At 44.2% G+C, this 24,019-nt stretch overlaps 1 protein-coding gene across 1 annotated transcript in view; it reads left to right on the top strand.

Moving 5' to 3' along the window:
• The window catches only part of SNX13 (sorting nexin 13), a 157,571-nt gene extending 139,033 nt beyond the window's left edge, over positions 1-18,538 (top strand). The window contains 6 exon segments of the mRNA XM_040433682.1: positions 204-365; positions 8,069-8,140; positions 14,482-14,627; positions 14,733-14,801; positions 16,557-16,669; positions 18,250-18,538. Coding sequence (XP_040289616.1) covers positions 204-365; positions 8,069-8,140; positions 14,482-14,627; positions 14,733-14,801; positions 16,557-16,669; positions 18,250-18,497 — 810 coding nt within the window. The 3' untranslated portion in view covers positions 18,498-18,538.
• The last annotated feature ends 5,481 nt before the right edge of the window (positions 18,539-24,019 follow it).

Raw genomic sequence — 24,019 nt, 5'->3', positions numbered from 1 at the left:
TGCCAGTGTCCGTGTTTTGCGGATCACACTTACGGACGTGTGAATGGACCCTAAAAATAAGGTTTTAAGGAATTTTAGCTTCAATTCATGGCTTGTGGTGTCATTTTTTAAATGCATGTGATCTATATGTATAAGTTCCAAATTCCTAGTGAAAGTTGCTTCCACTGATCTAAGTCCTAAGTTGCCTATATTGTTCCTTGTAGATGGACACATTTGTAAATCCACTGCGCAATTCAATGAGGAATGTCTCCAATGCCGTGAAATCCATTCCAGATAGCTTAGCTGAAGGGATGAATAAGATGTCTGACAACATGGGCAAAATGTCTGAAAGACTCGGACAAGATATTAAGCAATCTTTTACTAAGGTCTGCTTCAGTTGATTAAAATTATGTCATATGCATGTCGTTTTTTTTTCTTTTTTTTTTCTTTTTTATAAATGAGCCTTAGGGTCCATTCACACATCCGTGTGTGTTTTGCGGATCCGCAAAACACGGACACCGGCAATGTGCGTTCCGCATTTTGCAGACCGCACATCGCTGGCACTAATAGAATATGCCTATTCTTGTCCGCAATTGCGGACAAGAATAGGGCATGTTCTATTTTTTTCGGGAATGTAAATGCGGACCCGGAAGTGCACATCGTGCGGCCCCATAGAAATGAATGAGTCCGCAATTCCGTTCCGCAAAATGCGGAACGGAATTGCGGATGTGTGAATGGAGCCTTATAGTTCCTTTTATGTTCTGTACTAATGTTGTTGTTAAACTTAACATTTATGATTGAAATTAATAACTAACTTATCAGCCCAGTTCTGGATATTCTAAAAGTTGAAACAGTCATCACCTGTGAATTGGGGAGGGCTATTTTAAGTTTTTTTTTACGGAATTTATTTTATATTTTGTCTTTGTTTATATTTTGTGTTTTAGTTCTTATTTACTCTTATATTAGAGGGAGTCTGTCAGCAGTTTTGACTGTGCAAAACTGCTAAAAGCAATAGGTAGGGATTGGGGAGAGCAGTTCAAACAGAGCTTTTGTTTTTGGGTCAGTCTGTCAAAATCTTCTCCTTTAAAGAAACACTCCAACAAAATTAGTATTCTCTGACCGGTTAGGTACATGATGTAAACTCAAGTGAAGGTAATCTTCTTAACAGTGACTGTACTTGTGAGTTGTGATATTTTGCCTTCAAATCAACACATTTTTTGTCACTTTTTTTTATTGTTTCTATCAAGTCCCAACAATGTATTATGTAACACCTACAACAAAACTTCTGTATACAGGAATTCATTTAACCAGTCCAAGACCAGGTTGTCCATTTAGGACCAAAACAGTCTTGTCATTGAAGAGTTATAGGCACCACATACCGGCTAGAGCAAAAGTCACTCTTGTCCTTGAGCTTTATATCTACAATGTACAGTAGGTTAGACCAAGAACTAAATATTTTATTTTTGCATAATTTATATTTTTTTCTGACCCCTTGTCCCTATGTAAATGTTACTTCAGTCCCTGCTGCATCACACAACATAGAGTTAAAGGGGTTGCGCCATAATCTATTTTTCACTCTAAAGTTTATTTTTCTCAATTCCTCTAGCTGATATTCCTTCTTGGATTGTTTTTTTTTTTTTTTTTTTTTTTTTTTTTCCAAAATTTACCTCATTTGCAGTTTTATTTTATCCCCAATGCTTGAATCCTGGTTTCTTATGTGTCAGCTGTCCCATCATGCCTTAGGGCAGTGAGATGAGTCCTGATATCAGCAGATCATGTGACACTAGCCACACCCCTTGTTCTCACCAATGACACTTGTGCGTCCTCCATTACAAGGCTCCAATGCAGAACATAACCAACACCAACCAAATAGCCAAACAGATTTGCCACAGGGTTCAATAGTAGGCTAATAACTTTAGAGTAAGGGCTCATGCACGCGAACGTATTTTCTTTCCGTGTCCGTTCCATTTTTTTTTTTCCAGACCGTATGCGGAACCATTTATCTCAATGGCTCTGCAAAAAAACGGAAGTTACTCTGTGTGCTTTCCGTATGTCCATAATTAGAGTTGAGCGAACACCTGGATGTTCGTGTTCGAGAGGTTCGGCCGAACTTCCCGGAAATGTTCGGGATCCGAACTCGACCCGAACTTCGCCCTGAACCCGAACCCCATTGAAGTCAATGGGGACCCGAACTTTTCGGCACTAAAAAGGCTGTAAAGCAGACCAGGAAAGGGCTAGAGGGCTGCAAAGGGCAGCAAAATGTAGGTAAATCCCCTGCAAACAAATGTGGATAGGGAAATTAATAAAAATAAAAATAAAATAAATAAAAATTAACCAATATCAATTGGAGAGAGGTCCCATAGCAGAGAATCAGGCTTCATGTCATAGCAGAGAATCAGGCTTCACGTCACCCACCACTGGAACAGGCCATTGTCAGATATTTAGGCCCCGGCACCCAGGCAGAGGAGAGAGGTCCCATAGCAGAGAATCAGGCTTCATGTCATAGCAGAGAATCAGGCTTCATGTCGCCCAACACTGGAACAGGCCATTGTCAGATATTTTTAGGCCCCGGCACCCAGACAGAGGAGAGAGGTCCCATAGCAGAGAATCGGGCTTCATGTCATAGCAGAGAATCAGGCTTCATGTCACCCACCACTGGAACAGGCCATTGTCAGATATTTTTAGGCCCCGGCACCCAGACAGAGGAGAGAGGTCCCATAGCAGAGAATCGGGCTTCATGTCATAGCAGAGAATCAGGCTTCATGTCACCCACCACTGGAACAGGCCACTGTCAGATATTTAGGCCCGGCACCCAGACAGAGGAGAGGTTCATTCAACTTTGGGTTGCCCCGCAATATAATGGTAAAATTAAAAAAAGAGGATTGAATGAAGTGCCCTGGAGTACAAGAATATATTGTTAAGGGGAGGTAGTTATAAATGTCTAATCTGCACAAGGGATGGACAGGTCCTGTGGGATCCATGCTTGGTTCATTTTTATGAACGTCAGCTTGTCCACATTGGCTGTGGACAGGCGGCTGCGTTTGTCTGTAATGACGCCCCCTGCCGTGCTGAATACACGTTCAGACAAAACGCTGACCGCCGGGCAGGCCAGCACCTCCAAGGCATAAAAGGCTAGCTCTGGCCACTTGGACAATTTGGAGACCCAGAAGTTGAATGGGGCCGAACCATCAGTCAGTACGTGGAGGGGTGTGCACAGGTACTGTTCCACCATGTTATTGAAATGTTGCCTCCTGCTAACACGTTCCGTATCAGGTGTGGCGTGGTGACAAAACTTTTCCACATCTCTGCCATGCTAACCCTGCCCTCAGAGGAGCTGGCCGTGACACAGCTGCGTTGGCAACCTCTTGCTCCTCCTCTGCCTTCGCCTTGGGCTTCCATTTGTTCCCCTGTGACATTTGGGAATGCTCTCAGTAGCGCGTCTACCATCATGCGCTTGTACTCGCGCATCTTCCTATCACGCTCCAGTGCACGAAGTAAGGTGGGCACATTGTCTTTGTACCGTGGAACCAGCAAGGTGGCAACCCAGTAGTCCGCACACGTTAAAATGTGGGCAACTCTGCTGTCGTTGCGCAGGCACTGCAGCATGTAGTCGCTCATGTGTGCCAGGCTGCCCAGAGGTAAGGACAAGCTGTCCTCTGTGGGAGGCGTATCGTCATCGTCCTCCTGTTCCCCCCAGCCACGCACCAGTGATGGGCCCGAGCTGCGTTGGGTGCCACCCCGCTGTGAACATGCTTCATCCTCATCCTCCTCCACCTCCTCCTCGTCCTCCAGTAGTGGGCCCTGTCTGGCCACATTTGTAACTGGCCTCTGCTGTTCAAAAAACCTCCCTCTGAGTCACTTCTAAGAGACTTGCCTGAAAGTGCTAAAAATGACCCCTCTTCCTCCTCCTCCTCCTCCTCCTCCTCCTCCTGGGCCACCTCCTCTTCCATCATCGCCAAGTGTTTTCTCAAGGAGACATAGAAGTGGTATTGTAACGCTGATAACGGCGTCATCGCCACTGGCCATGTTGGAGGAGTACTCGAAACAGCGCAACAGGGCACACAGGTCTCGCATGGAGGCCCAGTCATTGGTGGTGAAGTCGTGCTGTTCCGCAGTGCGACTGACCCGTGCGTGCTGCAGCTGAAACTCCACTATGGCCTGCTGCTGCTTGCACAGTCTGTCCAGCATATGCAAGGTGGAGTTCCACCTGGTAGGCACGTCGCATATGAGGCGGTGAGCGGGAAGGCCGAAGTTACGCTGTAGCGCAGGCAGGCGAGCAGCGGCAGGATGTGAACGCCGGAAGCGCGCACAGACGGCCCGCACTTTATGCAGCAGCTCTAACATATCGGGGTAGTTGTGAATGAAGTTCTGCACCACCAAATTCAGCACATGTGCCAGGCAAGGGATGTGCGTCAAACCGGATAGTCCCAGAGCTGCGACGAGATTTCGCCCATTATCGCACACCACCAGGCCGGGCTTGAGGCTCACCGGCAGGAACCACTCGTCGGTCTGTTGTTCAATACCCCGCCACAACTCCTGCGCGGTGTGGGGCCTGTCCCCCAAACATATGAGTTTCAGAATGGCCTGCTGACGTTTACCCCGGGCTGTGCTGAAATTGGTGGTGAAGGTGTGTGGCTGACTGGATGAGCAGGTGGAAGAGGAGGAAGCGGAGTAGGAGGAGGAGGCTACAGGAGGCAAAGAATGTTGCCCTGCGATCCTTGGCGGCGGAAAGACGTGCGCCAAAGAGCTCTCCGCCTGGGGCCCAGCCGCCACTACATTTACCCAGTGTGCAGTTAGGGAGATATAGCATCCCTGGCCGTGCTTACTGGTCCACGTATCTGTGGTTAGGTGGACCTTGCCACAGATGGCGTTGCGCAGTGCACACTTGATTTTATCGGATACTTGGTTGTGCAGGGAAGGCACGGCTCTCTTGGAGAAGTAGCGGCGGCTGGGAACAACATACTGTGGGACAGCAAGCGACATGAGCTGTTTGAAGCTGTCTGTGTCCACCAGCCTGAATGACAGCATTTCATAGGCCAGTAGTTTAGGAATGCTGGCATTCAGGGCCAGGGATCGAGGGTGGCTAGGTGGGAATTTACGCTTTCTCTCAAATGTTTGTGAGATGGAGAGCTGAACGCTGCCGTGTGACATGGTGGAGATGCTTGGTGACGCAGGTGGTGGTGTTGGTGGTACATGCCATGTTTGCTGGGCGGCAGGTGCCAACGTTCCTCCAGAGGCGGAAGAAGAGGCAGAGGCGGCAGCAGCAGAAGAGGCCGAGGCGGCAGCAGCAGAAAAGGTAGCAGGGGGAGCCTGAGTGAGTTCCTTGTTTTTAAGGTGTTTACTCCACTGCAGTTCATGCTTTGCATGCAGATGCCTGGTCATGCAGGTTGTGCTAAGGTTCAGAACGTTAATGCCTCGCTTCAGGCTCTGATGGCACAGCGTGCAAACCACTCGGGTCTTGTCGTCAGCACATTGTTTGAAGAACTGCCACGCCAGGGAACTCCTTGAAGCTGCCTTTGGGGTGCTCGGTCCCAGGTGGCGGTGGCCAGTAGCAGGCGAACTCTCTTGGCGGCGGGTGTTCTGCTTTTGCCCACTGCTCCCTCTTTTGCTACGCTGTTTGCTCGGTCTCACCACTGCCTCTTCCTCAGAACTCTGAAAGTTAGTGGCACGACCTTCATTCCAAGTGGGGTCTAGGACCTCATCGTCCCCTGCATCGTCTTCCACCCAGTGTTCCTCCCTGACCTCCTGTTCGGTCTTCACACTGCAGAAAGACGCAGCAGTTGGCACCTGTGTTTTATCATCATCAGAAACATTCCCATGTCCTCATCATCAGGAAACATAAGTGGTTGTACGTCAGTGCATTCTATGTCTTCCACCGCTGGGGAAGGGCTAGGTGGATGCCCTTGAGAAACCCTGCCAGCAGAGTCTTCAAACAGCATAAGAGACTGCTGCATAAGTTGAGGCTCAGACAGTTTCCCTGATATGCATAGGGGTGATGTGACAGACTGATGGGCTTGGTTTTCAGGCGCAATCTGTGCGCTTTTTGCAGAAGACTGGGTGGGAGAAAATGTGAATGTGCTGGATCCACTGTCGGCCACCCAATTGACTAATGCCTGTACCTGCTTAGGCCTTACCATCCTTAGAACGGCATTGGGCCCCACCAAATATCGCTGTAAATTCTGGCGTCTACTGGGACCTGAGGTAGTTGGTACACTAGGACGTGTGGCTGTGGCAGAACGGCCACGTCCTCTCCCAGCACCAGAGGGTCCACTAACACCACCATGACCATGTCCGCGTCCCTTACTAGATGTTTTCCTCATTGTTACCGTTCACCACAATAAGAAAAAAATTATTTGGCCCAATGTATTGAATTAAAATTCAGGCCTTTTTTTACAGGCACCTAACACTATCTGGCTATCTATTTAGGTACCGTATTACACTAATACAGGCACAGCTGAAACCACTGATTTAGGGAATTGCTAATTTGGGAATTGTATTTCAACCCAGAACAAAAACGGTGCTTAGACGGACACTAATTTACTTGACCAGCCACAGCAGTAACCTCGGATTTAGCTGAATATAAATTGGAGGGCTAGAATATTTAGGCCCTGGATGGATGACAGGTATCCCTTCACGTACAGAATTACACTTAGAGATGCACCATAGCGTGTGACGTTATGGAGAATGACCCTATCAGCACCTTCAATGTAATATACCCTTTTATGGATAGATTTAAACTTGGCCTGCTACAGCAGAAACCACTGATTTAGGGAATTGCTAATTTGGGAATTGTATTTCAACCCAGAAAAAAAGATATCCTTTGCCAGACAGCAGACAGTATTACAATTGGCTAGCCACAGCTGAAACACCAGATTTAGGGTACTGCTATTTTGGCAATTGTATTTCACCCCTCAATAAAATAGCAAGCACAGCCAAGCCCCTGATGTAGGATATAGCAAAAAAAACAAAACACACTATTGATGGTTAAATGGACTTGGTGGCAGCTTGTGCTGGCGCACCACAAGACACGAAATGGCCGCCGATCACCCCAGAAAAAAGTGACAGAAAAACGCTCTGGGCAGCCTTAAAACAGTGAGCAATTAACTAGCAGAAGTTGAATGATACACAGCTGTACATCGATCACTTCAGTAAGTGTTTTTGATGAGTAAATCCCTGCCTAATCTCACCCTAACAGCAGCAGCTGCAACCTCTCCCTACACTGATCAGAGCAGAGTGACGTGCGGCGCTACGTGACTCCAGCTTAAAGAGGATCTTTCACTAGAATAAAACATCTAAACTAACAATACAGACATGTAGAGCGGCGCCCAGATCATAGCCTGAGAGAAAAAAAAGCCTCTCAGGCTATGAGCTGAGCGCTGCGATTGGCCAGCGCTACAGCATGGGAGAATGAGACGCCGGCAGGTTCCCCTGGGTGGAGCCTAACGTGAAGATACCGGAGGCTATACCGGGAGAACGGAGCGGCGCCCAGGTATAACAGTAAGTGCAGGGGGATCCCTGGGCGCCGCTCTACACGTCTGTATAGTTAGTTTAGATGTTTTATTCTAGTGAAAGGTCCTCTTTAAATAGAGGCTGGGTCACATGCTGCACTGGCCAATCACAGCCATGCCAATAGTAGTCATGGCTGTGATGGCCTCTTGGGGCAAGTAGTATGACGCTTGTTGATTGGCTGCTTTGCAGCCTTTCAGAAAGCACCGAACCCGGACTTTTACGTAAATGTTCGGGTCCGTGTCACGAACACCCCAAAATTCTATACTGTTCGGGTTCGCTCATCCCTATCCGTAATGCAAAAAAATAGAACATGTCTGCATTACGGACAAGGATAGGACTGTTCTATCAGGGACCAGCTGTTCACACGGACGTCATCTGTATTTTTTGATGATCCGTGTGTGCATGAGCCCTAAGGCAGATTTGATAAATGGTGATATTTGGGGAAAGTGATATAACAGTGATATCTGTCGGGGAGGGGGATACATTTATATTAATGGTACAATCCCTCTAAATGATAAAATTCTAGCTACTTAAAGCCATGAACATTTTTAACATTTACCTATTTTCTTCTTTTCTTTAGCCTCCAATGCTTGTACCAAAACCTGATTCTGATCCTGAACATTGCAGAGTGTCTGCGCAACTAGATGATAATGTGAGTACGGTACAGAGTCGCCTCTCTACAAATATACATTGTGAAATTGGTTTCTGTGGGGTACGTTTGTACTCTATATCGCTGCCGCTAGAACCGTTTGAACTGCAAGTAGTTCTTTTCTGACATAAACTCATTTTGTTCTTTTGCTTTTAGCTGCGTCTTAAGTCTTCAGGCAGTGGTTTTTATTTGTTGATGTGGTATCGAACACAATTCTGCAGTGGATAATTTTATCTAGAGGCAAGGTGTGCGCTTTGCTGTTTTTTGCCTTTTAGCTGAGAAGATGGGAAGAATGAGCTGCACTGGGGCATGGAGCTGATGGCGCTGGCTGGGGGACATGATGATGGTGACAATGGCACTGGCTGGGGGGCATGATGATGGTGGCAATGGCATGGAGCTGATGGCACTGGCTGGGGGACATGATGATGGTGGCAATGGCACTGGCTGGGGGACATGATGCTGGTGGCAATGGCATGGGGCTGATGGCGCTGGCTGGGGGAAATGATGATAGTGGTAATGGCGTGGGGCTGATGGGGCCATGGATGATGGTAAATGGCAATGGGATGGGTCTGATGGTGCTGGCTGGGGGACATGATGATGGTGGCAATGGCACTGGGCTGATGGGGTTGGCTTGGGGACATGATGGTGGCAATGGCACTGGGCTGATGGCGCTGGCTTGGGGACATGATGATGGTGGCAATGGCACTGGGCTGATGGCGCTGGCTGGGGGACATGATGATGGTGGCAATGGCGTGGGGCTGATGGCGCTGGCTGGGGGACATGATGATGGTGGCAATGGCACTGGCTGTGGGACATGATGGTGGCAATGGCATGGGGCTGATGGCGCTGGCTGGGGGACATGATGATGATGGCGTGGGGCTGATGGGGCTGGCTTGGGGACATGGATGATGGTAAATGGCAATGGGATAGGGCTGATGGCGCTGGCTGGGGGACATGGATGATGATGGCCATGTAATTTGTATACATACAGAAGAAAATAATATATCGCGATATATCGTTATATCGCACATGCTTCAAATTATATTGCGATATAGATTTTAGGATATATATATATATATATATATATATATATATATATATATATATATATATATTTATTAGAGAGAGAGGGAGGGAGAGTAAAAGCATAGCTGAATTTCCTTTTTTTCCTTCCTACTATTTAGAAGTTTACATTAGTAGGACTGAGTTCAGATTCACCATGCGTATTCCACTCCTCAAATTCTCAGACATTTACAGTAAAGTACATGTTTAGGAAGTTTTCAAAACCCCATCTACATCTGCTGAAAAATGAGCATACTGCAGACTTTAACATCTGCCTCATGCTCAGGTTTCAGAAAAGCCACAGGTTTTAATCTTTTCTGTGTATAGGGTGAAATCTGCCTTGATTTTGCTGCAGAATTTCTGTGAATTTGATGCAGATGTAGTCATATTTTGAGTGTTTTTTCCGTGCTCTAGAGGCAAAAAAAACCCAGTGTGTAAACACGGCAAATGTTCACCTTTTACCGCGTCATCCAACCTTCTGTGTGTATAGATTTATAGCAGTTAGAACTTTTTTCTTATGCAGTGCTCAAAATTCTCTGCATAAGGGCTCATGCACACGACCGTATGTATTTTGTGGTCCGCAAAAAATACGGATGACTTTCGTGTGCATTCCGTATTTTGCGGAACGGAACAACTGGCCCCTAATAGAACAGTCCTTGTCCGTAATGTGGACAGTAATAGGACATGTTCTATTTTTTGCGGAATGAACATACTGAAACGGAATATACACAGTCGCTTCCGTTTTTTTTTGCGGACCCATTGAAATTAACGGTTCCATATACGCGCCGAAAAAACCCCGGAACGGACACTGTAGGAAAATACGTTTGTGTGCATGAGCCCTAAAATGGAGTCAAAAGATATTATTTGGTAATAATTCATAATGTGTTACTATTGAGTGCAGTGCAAGAGTAGTATACAGTCAGCGCCCCCTAGTGGTAGTTACAGTCAGTCAAACATTTATTTTTTAACTTTGAATACATTTACAACTTTAATTTATAATTGATAAAGATATATTGAGGAATTAATCAGCTTGCACTGTTTACCTAGTTGGTGTTCAGGGGGTTCACATGGGTAGGATAACCACCCCATGTGAATGATTGAGGTGAACATTCCTCAATATATCGCCCCCTTCCCATTGATTTTGCATTCAGATTTTGCTAGAGTTTATTACATCCAAAAAGTGGATGAGATTTTAAAGGGGTATTCTCGTGTGGGATTTTGATGGCATTGCTAGGATATGCCATCAGCGTCACGTAGGTGCAGGTCCCCATATCTCCATTACAAGACCCCTGCAGTGAACAGAGAGCAGTCGTGCACGCTGACCAAGAATAGCGAGTACACCTTTAAATGCCTCCGCCATTCCAGTTCTGCCAGTCCTGCAGTGTTGATATCATATGTCTCATCTCACTTTAGTAACTGCGAGAATAGACAACCCCTTTAATGTTCTGTGGGTTGAATAGTGAAATTACAGAATTTACTTCTTTAGTATAAGTACGGTTTGTGCTCACACACGTCCAGGCTGCTATTGATGTCTTTTTCTCAGAATAATTCATAAAACATACCGGTACCTACAGGGTTTTTTCCAAATGGGATGGATATTTTTTTTTTTCTTTGTCTTGAACTTGCAAAGATTATTGGTAATTATATGGGAATTGGTCATAGTCATAAATCTGCACCTGTCTTCCACTGTGATTTTTATATATGTCACATCAAAGCATTCCATGGTGTCTTCCCGAACATGCCCGTGTTACCATCACATTGATAAATGCCTTTGTATTAAAGCACTTTGGATTGTTCGTCATGGCTGTAAAATGATCAAGTGCTTCACTTAGTACTAGCAAAGCTCCCATCTTGTCTTCAGACATTGTCTTCTAGGCACACTTAACTGCCACAATTCCTTGAAATTTTGGAGATTCTTTCACCAATATGCTGTGGAACTTTTTCTCCCGCTAGAAAAAAAAAAGCTGCAACTGATCTCTTGTAAGATATTAGTCCGACCTATATACACAAAGATGGTTTCCCAGTCGTGTCTCATGTTGTGGAGATCCGTTCAGTTACATCCATTTTTTTACAGCAAGAATACAGAATGGAATTTTATTCTTGTTGTCAGAACAATGGAAACCTAAACCAAACCCCCATAAGGTGCTGTTTGGATCTCCCATACAGCTTTGTGGCAGAGATGAACAAAGCCTTATTCATGCAATTCAGGAAAAGATATGGAACGAGAAAGCTCAGACATGTCAGAAATTTTCATACAGATTTTTGCCATGGATTTCATCCGTTGCATTGTAAAAGTAGACGTTCACTACAAAAATCTGTTGCAAATTTGAAAATCTTCAGCGCGCCCTAAAATCTGCACAGATTTTTTTTTTTTTTCCCTGCTGTATGTGAATGGGCTCTTGTAAATAATAATAAAATAACCTTCTTTAAATATTGAGTAATATAATTCAAAATAACTGAGCCCTTTGACAGGTTAAAGGCTAAGGATGGACAACTTTGGGGGGATTACATTTTACTCCTTTTGGGCTAAAAATCATTTCTTCTTTGGTCTGCAAATAGACTGAGTTTTAACAGCATGTGTCACAAAAAACTGCCAAGAATATTTTAATGAAGACCAATTAAAAAAATGATTTTTAGCCCAAAATGAGTAAAATGCAATTATATAAAATTGCAATGAAGGAGTCCATAGCTTTTAAATCTTGTTTTCAAATAAGGATGCGCTGCAGTGCCAGTCGCAGCACATTGGCAAGAGTGGTGCTGTTTCTGGACGAGAAAAATGAAATTATTTTATATATAACCCTTTAGGAGTTAGCATGAAATCCAGGAACCCGGTTAACATCTTCTGGGCTAGAACTGCACCTGCAGCCCTTGAGCCGAACACAGAAGTGGATACAAGAGAGAAGGAAAGGGTCCAATACTTTTCCTTCTTTTTGGGTCCATTACGACGTTCATCAGAAGGAAAAAAAAAACTGCAGGGTTGATTCCAGTGTTGTAGAAGTCTTGTTTAGTTTCCAGGCCAGGGTTATAGAAGTATTCTTATAAATGTAATAGCCGCACTATGTGGGGAATTGATCATTCCTTCTACGCAGTTTTCTGGCGTTAGAAAGTCACAAAACCTGGTTTTGTAACTTTTTAAATGCTATTGCGACTTTTTTAATTGCAGCTGGCATTTGTATGCTGCCCTCGCCAGTTTCTATAAAGAGGGCGTGGTGATGGCGAGGCCACTTACCCTGGCACAGTTATCGTTATTTACACCAGAAACTGGTAAATACTGAGTTGTGCACTAAATACCAGCTGAAAAAGATTTCAGTCTTTGGGCACGAATGGCCGGAGGAGGTATTTAATTTAAATTACAGTACTCCTCCAGCAGTGCAGGCTCTATCAACACCGATATACAGTTGCAAGAAAAAGTATGGGAACCCTTTCGAATGATATGGATTTCTGCACAAATTGGTCATAAAATGTGATCTGATCTTCATCTAAGTCACAACAATAGACAATCACAGTCTGCTTAAACTAATAACACACAAAGAATTAAATGTTACCATGTTTTTATTGAACACACCATCTAAACATTCACAGTGCAGGTGGAAAAGTATGTGAACCCCTAGACTAATGACATCTCCAAGAGCTAATTGGAGTGAGGTGTCAGCCAACTGGAGTCCAATCAATGAGATGAGATTGGAGGTGTTGGTTACAGCTGCCCTGCCCTATAAAAAACACACACCAGTTCTGGGTTTGCTTTTCACAAGAAGCATTGCCTGATGAGAATGATGCTTCGCACAAAAGAGCTCTCAGAAGACCTACGATTAAGAATTGTTGACTTGCATAAAGCTGGAAAGGGTTATAAAAGTATCTCCAAAAGCCTTGCTGTTCATCAGTCCACGGTAAGACAAATTGTCTATAAATGGAGAAAGTTCAGCACTGCTGCTACTCTCCCTAGGAGTGGCTGTCCTGTAAAGATGACTGCAAGAGCACAGCGCAGACTTCTCAATGAGGTGAAGAAGAATCCTAGAGTGTCAGCTAAAGACTTACAAAAGTCTCTGGCATATGCTAACATCCCTGTAGCGAATCTACAATACCTAAAACACTAAACAAGAATAGATTTCATGGAAGGATACCACAGAGGAAGCCACTGCTGTCCAAAAAAAACATTGCTGCACGTTTACAGTTTGCACAATAGCACCTGGATGTTCCACAGCAGTACTGGCAAAATATTCTGTGGACAGATGAAACCAAAGTTGAGTTGTTTGGAAGAAACACACAACACTGTGTGAAGAAAAAGAGGCACAGCACACCAACATCAAAACCTCATCCCAACTGTGAAGTATGGTGCTGGGGGCATCATGGTTTCTGGCTGCTTTGCTGCGTCAGGGCCTGGACGGATTGCTATCCTCGAAGGAAAAATGAATTCCCAAGTTTATCAAGACATTTTGCAGGAGAACTTAAGGGCATCTGTCCACTAGCTGAAGCTCAACAGAAGATGGGTGTTGCAACAGGACAACGACCCAAAGCATAGAAGTAAATCAACAACAGAATGGCTTAAACAGAAGAAAATACGCCTTCTGGAGTGGCCCAGTCAGAGTCCTGACCTCAACCCGATTGAGATGCTGTGGCATGACCTCAAGAAAGCGATTCACACCAGACATCCCAAGAATATTGCTGAACTGAAACCGTTCTGTAAAGAGGAATGGTCAAGAATTACTCCTGACCGTTGTGCACGTCTGATCTGCAACTAAAGGAAACGTTTGGTTGAAGTTATTGCTGCCAATGGAGGTTCAATCAGTTTTTAAGTCCAAGGGTTCACATACTTTTTCCACCTGCACTGTGAATGTTTACATGGTGTGTTCAATAAAAACATGGTAACATTTAATTCTTTGTGTGTTATTAGTTTAAGCAGACTGTGATTGTCTATTGTTGTGACTTAGATGAAGATCAGATCACATTTTATGATCAATTTGTGCAGAAATCCATATCATTCCAAAGGGTTCACATACTTTTTCTTGTAACTGTAGTACACAACAGTTTTGATAAATTGGGGCCTGTATTTCTGCCCGATTGGTCAGTATCCTTAATGACGACCACCCAGGACAATGCATACAGAATCTATACTGCCACAAAAGCAAACTGCTGGAAAGACCTTTCCATAATTTCTGATTTATTGGTTATTTCTTTACATGAAAAACATGTTTCCCGTGTAATTTCTTGTGTTAGAAGGCCAGCTATTGACAGAAAGCGTTGTACGTCTTGACTGAGACATCACATAAATCTTCTTTTGTTAGGTTGATGACAATATCCCTCTTCGTGTGATGCTTCTGCTCATGGATGAAGTCTTTGACCTGAAGGAAAGAAATCAGTGGTTAAGAAGACAAATCACCAGCCTTCTCCAGCAGCTCATTAGAGCCACATATGGAGACACAATTAATAGGTAAATGCCTGGGGCATACTGTAGGGGACAGCCCTCCTGAAACAAGAATGGATGCCATGAGTGGACACGCTGATTCCTTTTTTTTTCTTTTCTTTTGATCACCAGAAAAATAGTTGATCATGTAGAGTCCATGACATCACCTGACCAAGTAGCTGATTATGTCAAGCATTTCAGGTAAGCCATTTGTAAATGTAGACTTGGGGTACGTCCACACGGGACATACGGTATATGCTGCCAATTTGCCACCCAGGATTTGCGTGCAACAAACCGCTGTGTTCTACAGTGCCAGCAAAATGGATGAGATTTTAAGAAATGTCATCCACACGCTATGAAAAAAAATCTGTGTAAATTGACTTGAGGTACAGATCCACAGCAAAATTTGCCCTTTGCATTGAATCGAGTGAAATCCAGGGCGAGTCCACAACAAAATCCACAGCAATTCCACATTGTGTGGCTGCACCCTTAGGCCTCATGCACATGACCGTTTTTTTTTTGCGGTCCGCAAAAACGGGGTCCGTGATCCGTGTCCGTTTTTTCTTCCATGGGTCTTCCTTGATTTTTGGAGGATCCACGGACATGAAGAAAAAAGTCGTTGTCGTTGGTGTCCGCCTGGCCGTGCGGAGCCAAACGGATCCGTCCTGACTTACAATGCAAGTCAATGGGGACGGATCCGTTTGACGTTGACGTAATATGGTGCAATTGCAAACGGATCCGTCCCCCATTGACTTTCAATGTAAAGTCAGGAGTCCCTATTATACCATCGGATCGGAGTTTTCTCCAATCCGATGGTATATTTTAACTTGAAGCGTCCCCATCACCATGGGAACGCCTCTGTTAGAATATACCATCGGATTTGAGTTAGATCGTGAAACTCAGATCCGACAGTATATTCTAACACAGAGGCGTTCCCATAGTGATGGGGACGCTTCAAGTTAGAATATCCTACAAACTGTGTACATGACTGCCCCCTGCTGCCTGGCAGCACCCGATCTCTTACAGGGGGCTGTGATCCGCACAATTAACCCCTCAGGTGCCGGACCTGCATCATACAGTGATTGGCTGATTTGCATGTCAAGAGGGATCGGGAAATAGAGACGCCTGGAGACACGGGAAGCATCAGAACGGGAGTACAGTGGAAATCGGTGGGGTGAATACTACTTATCCACACTGTAGACATGGATGGCACCTCCACATGCCTGTGCATTGATCTATTGCTAATAAGCATCCTTTATAAACATGAACATGAGGGTCAATGTACACTTTTGACTAGTGATGAGCAAAGTTTTCAGAAATTAAATTTGACTGCTTCGCCAAACTTTGGTAAGAAATTCAATTTGTTACAAATTACTTCGTAACGAATCACATTCCATGTACTCGGCTCAGATCTGGGGAGGTGTAATGGTTGGAACCGGGAGTGTTGTCCATTCTGCAATTTGTAGGCCATAGCAGGGCAAATCCCAGGTGTCAGGTGTATGGAGCGGGAGCAATTACGGGGAGTAGTGATCGCACCACTCCCCCGTCATTTCACCCTTCAGAACATGTCCTATTCTTGTCCGTTTTGCGCATGCGGACCGCAAAACACGGCGCGGTCATGTTCATGTAGCCTAAGCCTGTTGCAGCAATGTGTGCTTCTGCCTGTGCATCACTCCAGTGTGGAATCCATACACCGCTGACTTGTCAGCCGTGTAGAAGTGTACGGATTCCAAAGGGTTATAGACACCTGAACTAAAGGTGCCGATTTCATAAAGTAAACGTTAAAAAAGTGAAATATATTTCAAAATCCGTTTTATGGCATTTAAAATATATTCAAAAATGTGGGTACACTTTAAGTAAAGAACTTGAAGGGTGGAAAGTCTTTCTTACTTCTCATTCTGTAAACATTCTTAGAACTAGAATCTTAGATTCATCTAATCGAAACATTGATTGCAGAGACTCGTTTTGGCCTAATGGGATATTGGCGGAGACTGCGCCTCGCAGAGACAGAAGTATACGAATGCGTACTAGAGTATCTGCAAAAACAAAGCTGCTGGAAATTATGCCAGGTAATGTAAGCCGCGGCTTTAAGTAATGCGTGCAAACGAAGCGTAGGGCAGAACGATTTTCTTCATCAGCAGAGCTACGAGCAAAAGATTGATTTTAGATGCACAGCAATCTATGGGCACATTTATTGGAGCGGATCTTGTGAGAAGATTTGATCAGTGGATCCAGGTGCTTGGGCTGAACAAAATTCTGCACCACCATGTTTCTCATTATAAAAAGGCATAAAAAGAACATACATCCGGCAAACTACATAGAACTCAAAGGACATGTACTCGGATCAGATCTGATCTGGGGAGGTGTAATGGTTGGAACCGGGAGGGTTGTCCATTCTGCAATTTGTAGGCCATAGCAGGGCAAATCCCAGGTGTCAGGTGGTAGAAACTTAGCACTGACATTTTCTACTAATATTCAAGATGTATTTATGCCCGGCAGCTAAAAAATATTAGCTGTCTCCCAGACTGAGCTAACTGGCTCACAAGGTCTACAGTTATACAGTAATGCTACCCCACTGGCACAGACCGCCCCCCACCCAAGTCTGAAATTGTGGGTCCCATAGTGAGAGGAGTTTTGTCTGGATAGTAAGTCTAGGTATGAACATGTTTGTAATTTCTTAATATATCCTTGTTTTAAAGAAGCATCAAAGAAGAAGTGCCAGATGCTCCATGCGCCACAAAATCAACTCGTGGTGCAGATGGTGTCGTGTGAATTATCGCCTCATTCACACAGTCAGTGTTTGGTCAGTGATTTCCATCATGGTTTTGAGCCAAAACCAGGTGCGTCTCTAAACACAGAACAGGAGCAGATCTTTCCCTTATACCTTTTCTCTGTGTAGTCTCCATTCCTGGTTTTGGCTCCCAATCACTGATGGAAATTGTGTGAATAAGGCCTTAGTGTGTGTTTTTCAGCCTTAAAAACAGTAAGAAGAAAATCTGTATTATACTTGATGCCTTGTACACGGTCATGCCAGCTCAACCCATAACCAGATTCCAACAATGATGTGCTCTCCCCAGGCAAGCCCTTTTGGCCACAGCGGCCAGTCACTGTCCACTGCAGTAATGTGTCATCCACACTTCATTAAATTGGGCCGGTATGTGGCTGCCATGCTCATGTCATTGCCACGGTGGTGTGCCGTCACAGCAGGAGGCAGCTGGGGACCTTGATTAAGGTAAATGCCGGCAGAATAGAAAAGCAAATCTATCACAACTAGGCTGGTCATACACATCAGATAAACGTCAGCCGAACCTGCCAATTACTGACCCTCTAATCGGTTATATGGGATTCCTGCCAAAAGAGACCGTGAGTCTGCGCGTTCATGGGGGTGTCGGATGACTAGCTGTCAGCCGAACAAGCCGTTTGGCCTACCGCTTTTTGAATGGTATGGCCAGCTTTATGTTTTTTGTATATTCTGCCTGTATGCACCTAGGAGTTTGACGGCCATTTCATCTGATGATTCTTGGTGCTCTTTGCTACATGATGACATCATTATATGTATTTGTATGGACTGGCAGCAGCAGTACTGTGTGTTTCTGAGCATACTTCATTATGCCGTGACATCTCATGAATAATATTTTTTCTCCCTTAGATGAACTGAAGCACATAATTGGGGCAGAAACAACTAGAAAGGGAATCCTTCGGGTCTTTGAAATGTTTCAGCACACCCAACTAAACCGGAGACTTGCCTATGTTTTTTTAGAAGGATTTCTGGAAACCTTATTTTCACAATGCAAATTCCATGAGCTTTTTAACAAACTGCACTCCAGGTCAGAGCGAATGAGGAGGTATAGAGAGAGACATCAGTCTTATCATGCACCCGCCTTACAGAAAAGGTGACACTCTGGACGGTCAAGTTGTGCCCTAGAAACTCTGCAGTGTTTTATCCAGGAATAACTGTCTAGCGGTTTGGACATCATTTTCCAGGGCTTCTGATGGCTACTGACGTTTCCGCACCAGTCATATCGTGTCCTATAGAATATCGACGCATCCATAAGCTGTGTGGCTCTATTCATCCTACCTGCTGTGCGACCATTCACGGATTGGAGCTGTAAATGTCTTACATTGGTGCATTGGAATCACGATAAAGAACCAGACCAGAGATGGTACCTTCTGGATTCAGACCTAGAAGAGCATGATGGGAGCGTACCAGTGGTTGAATACGTGCCAGATTGTATTTTTCTACATAATATCAAGCACAAATACATCGCTACGCTGGAGGATCGACAGGATTGAGTTAAAGCTGGGAAATTGTGCAATGATGGCAATGCAGCGGCAGTGGCCCAAGCTTTTATTGGCTAGGAGATGCCTATATTTCCATGTAGCAAATAGCAAGAATGGTATCTGAGGACTTGGTGGTTTGCTAGGCCACTGCTGCTGTTTTCTGTTTCATCACTAGAGTTTTATGACAGGCTTCTTAGGCAGATCTTGTATTATTTTGAGGAGGAGGTTATTTTGGGAGGTTTTTGTATGATTTTTTTTCTTCCCTAATATGCAATTAGGCTGGATGGTGTCTATTTGATTTTTCCTCATTTCATTATCACTTTGACGTCAATCTTTACAAAGTCAACCACCTGCTGAAGATAATATCATGGCTCAGTACAAAAGCATCTCACCACGAGTCGTTCTGTGTATTACATTAGCTGAATGAGGTTTAACCCTAAAAAGAAACATGTACCCAGTGTGACTTTCCTGCATGTATAGTTATCCTGGATATTGCCATATACTCTTCCCCATCAATTGTCTTCTGGTTGCCTTGTGAGCACAATGCCAGTGCCAGTCTTTTCTATTTTGGTCACAGAGCACAGTGTTAATTTGAGATCATATCTCTAGATTGATGAAAAATGCCACACTTTTCACTTGTACAACTGCTTGTTCCATCTACTGATCATCAGTATGGTTTTCAGATGCCATATCTCATTATTTTGCTCTTTTTAAAGAGCATCGGTCAGCATGATCAACCCTAGTAAATCATTGAGTGCATCTCTTGTAGCAATCCAATTTGTGTTTATTGAGCCATTTGTACTTTACATTTATGTTAATAAGGTGCTTGTAGCACTGAGGAGCGGGCCTTGTCCCTCGGAGCACTACTTCACCTCCACCTTTCTATCTTAATTACTCCCTCTCTCCCAGTGATTGACAGGGCAAGGCATTATTAGTGTTCCGATCCCTGGCCCTGAAATCTCGCTCATGCACTCTGCTTTCCCCATTCCGGAGATTGAATTGCACCTACTGAACTGTCGCCAGAGCATGCGTGAGATTTCAGGGCCAGGCATTGGTACAGTGATGATGCCTGACTTTTGTCAGTCACTGGGAGAGAGGGAGCCACTAAGGTGGAAAGGCATAGGTGAACCTAGCACCTCATCAGCAGGAAAATAAAATACATTTCTCAATGAAGACGCATCGGATTGCAAGGTCCTTGCACTTTGCATCATCAACCCTATCAGGCAGTATGACTGGTTTGGCTTGATCAAACTGACAAATGTTCCTTAAATCGAACAGAAAACGAGCGTTCAGCTTCTTTTCTCTTTTATACAGTAGAAATAGATAATCTGACTCATTCCGATTAGAGATAAGCAAATCGATTTGCCTCATCAACGAGAGTTCTTAATCTGCAAAGAGCCAGTCCCACTGCTGAAGAAGCTCCCCTTGCCACTTGATTGACCGTGCTGGACATCTCAGTTGACCCTCACAGTCTCATTCCTGCGACGCTGCTGTGAGTAGCGGCACAAGTGCAGTGGCTCTGCTTCCACTTCCAGAGCGGAGACTGTTCTTATGCCGCAACCTGGAAGTTTTACGGTGAATGCACAGTCGCTGCACTTGCCCCGAGGTGAGATTGTCGGGGACAGCCGAGATGTCCGGCTCTGTCAGTCAAGCAGCATAGGGAGCTCGTTCAGCAGTGGGGCCGGCACCTTGGAGCTGAAGGCCTCTTGTTGATGAAACAAATTGATTTGTATGACTCAATACGCTCATCCAGTACATAACATAAAAAATTTACATATTCCCTGAAATGAAATTTTGGTTAATATTTATGGGTTATCTGGATGCAGAGAATCCTGGAGGTGGGTAGTGTGTTGAGTTTCTCAAAGTCTGTTTTCAAGATTCTGGATCTTTTAGAGTCTGCCGTGTAGTTAGGGCTCATGATCTCCATGTTTTCTGTTATCCTTCATCTGCTAATATAGTATGGGATCTAGCGGGATTGCAAAGCACCGTGGAGCTTGCATGATCTCAAAATGCTTGTGTTTGGTTTTTCCAGGTCCTCTGGTTTGGTCTGTTTCGTCCCCCAGCAAACAGCTGACTGTATCTGGACAAGTTCCTATTTGCTAAACATTTTCCCTAAGTGGACGCTGCAGTTAAAATGTGGTGATAATATGGCAGCCATTCAAGAGTCCCATTTTGTGATAACCCTTAATCGGTGCTGTCCATCATGATGGTTTGTCAGCAACAAGCAGAGCGGTGAGCGCCGTAGTAATGGGCTGCAGAAAGTGTGCTGTGCTCAAAGGCCTTCATGTAAAGGAGGACAATTCACCTTTAGTAGCTGCTCAGCCAACAGATATTCCTTCCAAACCTCCTCCATACATATGCAAGCACTGCTGAGCATGCATATATCCTCAACAGGGAGAGAGACATCTGGCACCTTATTTCCCTTAAAGTGTATAGCAGGCTGCACGTGAGTGGCGTCCTCTCCATTTATTGCTATGGAACTTTTAATTTTGGACGTCCCATAGCAGTGAATGGAGAAAATCATCCTCTGTGCGATACACCATAAATGTCCAGATGGAATTACCCCTTTAAGAACAAAAGGATTGGTCAACAGGGGATAGTTGGGACACCCCCCATATACATTAGATGGCCAGAGTTCATCTAATGAGCATGGTCACCTTTATTCTGGTCATGATTTGGGATTGATCAGTCCTCTATCTCCTGGTTAGCTGGTGTCACAGATTCTCGTTGACTACAAATCTTTTTGTTTGAATAAAAATGATAGATGTGCATATCTTAGATTTACTCTTAAACCAAGCCAATAATCCCTGTCCAGATAAGATTTTATAGCTTTTTTTTTTCATTTTCTGCAGCTTGTTGCCCCAGCAGCACATGTTGCTCTTATAATGTGGGCTATCATCAGTGGTTTCATGTTATTACACCTACTGGGCTGGTGGGGTGGCCTGTGGTGCAACATCTCTATACTGAAGAGTCCACTCAAACCAAGAGTTGTATCCTCTAGCTATTATAAGCTGTAGAGCAGTGCCGAGGCCTTCACTCTTTAGAAAGTCATTCTGACTTGTTTGTATGTGACGAGGCCACTGCGCACTAATCCGTATAGCGTCAGTCTGTGTTTTATATGTGAGAGAAGTAGTGATGGAGTTTTAAGGAAAATAAAATATATATTTTTTTAATATTGAATTAGGTTTTTCTCATTAGTTTGAGTGCTGCTCAAAATCTGCTGTACCAGACTGTGAAGCGGTTCACAATTGAGTTCTGCCTTTATCCGTTGTATCCTCCTAAAATCTTGCAAATTGATTGTACAATAAGGTGTATAAAGCGGGCGCTCTCATGTCTGGGCTCAGCAGTCGGGGGCTTCAGATCGTTGCTGGAAATGTATTTGTGCCATTGTCCAAAGCAAATGCACTTGTTTTAGCCTTAATATTTTTTTAAAGCGTGATGACCGTAATAGAGATCCATTGGCTCAAGAGTTGTGACGATCGATGAATCTGAACGTTTGTGATGCTGTAAGAATGTGCACAGGTTTTAAAACATGAAATGTAGCTTTATTTTGTATGATTATTTTAATAACGTGCAATATTTTCAGCTGTCTAACCTATCAAAGTGTCCGGGTACTTGGATCTCTAATTCACTGTCCTGACTTATTTTGCAGCGTCTAGGACCCATTTTCATTTACACAGGAATACCCCAAAAATAAATAAACGCAAGGGAAAAACCTCCCATACAATATATTTTATAAAACTAGTGTTAGGGCGCTTCCCGGGATCAAAGAAAAAAATGAACTCTAAAATGTACTCAATATACTTTTTGAATTCTTCGCTATTTCATCACCATAGAGGTTGGGGTCGGTCCCCCACCGTAACGGTCTACATGCTTGCCTACTGACTGATCCTATGAACAGACAGGGGAACAAATGGGGCACAAACAGCAGTGATGTGAATGGTGAGCAATTCCAAAGGAAAGTATGTAGAGAAGTTTAGCTTTTTGGGCTTAGCTATTTTTTTTTAAGCCCCATAGTGGCAAATGGAGGGTGTCCACTCAAATGCGGCTGCTCTCCGTTCACTTCAGGGGCCCTTTTCTAGAGGTAGGAGCCGGTCCTAGAGGAGGGACGTGCACATGTCTGAAATTGATGGCATATCCCAGTGAAATGCCACAAATATTGGGATGGGAAAACGACTTTAATGTACCTCTACCTTCTTCCTGGTTAAAAGGATTTTCCGAGAACTTTTTACTGATGACCTTTCCTCTGGGAAAAGAGAAAGTCATAGAACCCCTTACTGTTTACTCTAAATTCATTCAACCAGTGACTGCTGGTGCCTTCTCAAAGCGGTGGCCCCGGGTGTCAGACCCCCACCGATCAGATTATCCTCTGTTACCAGAGGATAATCAGTAAGAGATCTCGGAAAAGCCCCTTTTAGCCATTATCTGACTGCTTCCCAATATTTACATATATTTGCACTTTTCTTGGCCCAAACAACTGGTTAGATATTTGCCAAGACTAAACAGTAGGTGGTTGTATGACCAGCTCTTTTCCACACCTGTCCACTGTTTAGTATCACAACATTTTTTCTAACCCCCCTTTGACGTCATCCCCATGGGATTAGCACTTGGTTCATTTTACCGTGCGGGAGGCTGTCTAAACTCTCCTGAATTATATAGCCATTCGGTTATTGTATCAGCCACTTGATTTTTTTTAATTTTAGGATGCGTCACAAAGGTTCCCACTTTAAAAATAAAAAAAATGCCCCTTTGGTGCATAAAATGACTGCAAAGCAATAATTCAAGGGTGGAAATGGAGATTCAATGATCCAAGATACATTCCTTTGTGTTCCTGCGTAGCTCTATAACACGTGTACTTCCAGCCATTTTCTGAGCTGCACGTAGCTTCGATTACTATGATGCCGTTAGTTCTTAGTGAACTGATGGGCTGAATTCTCCCTGATACAAATGTCTGCCGCCACAGACTATAGAATATGGGTACACGTTAAGGACTTGTTTTATAAGTCTCGGTTGTCTCTCCAGGTTCTCTTATAGTGTGTCCTACTGTCCTTGGCAAATATTTATATAGCATATGCTATTAGTAGAACTGTTTTAATATGAATTGTGCATATCATGTACAGTCAATCGTTTTGTGCATT

Source organism: Bufo bufo, chromosome 5, assembly GCF_905171765.1.
Source record: "Bufo bufo chromosome 5, aBufBuf1.1, whole genome shotgun sequence".
In the NCBI taxonomy this organism is placed as follows: Eukaryota; Metazoa; Chordata; class Amphibia; order Anura; family Bufonidae; genus Bufo; species Bufo bufo.
The sequence above is the reverse complement of the archived record's forward strand: the minus strand, read 5'-3'. Positions and strand labels throughout refer to the sequence as shown.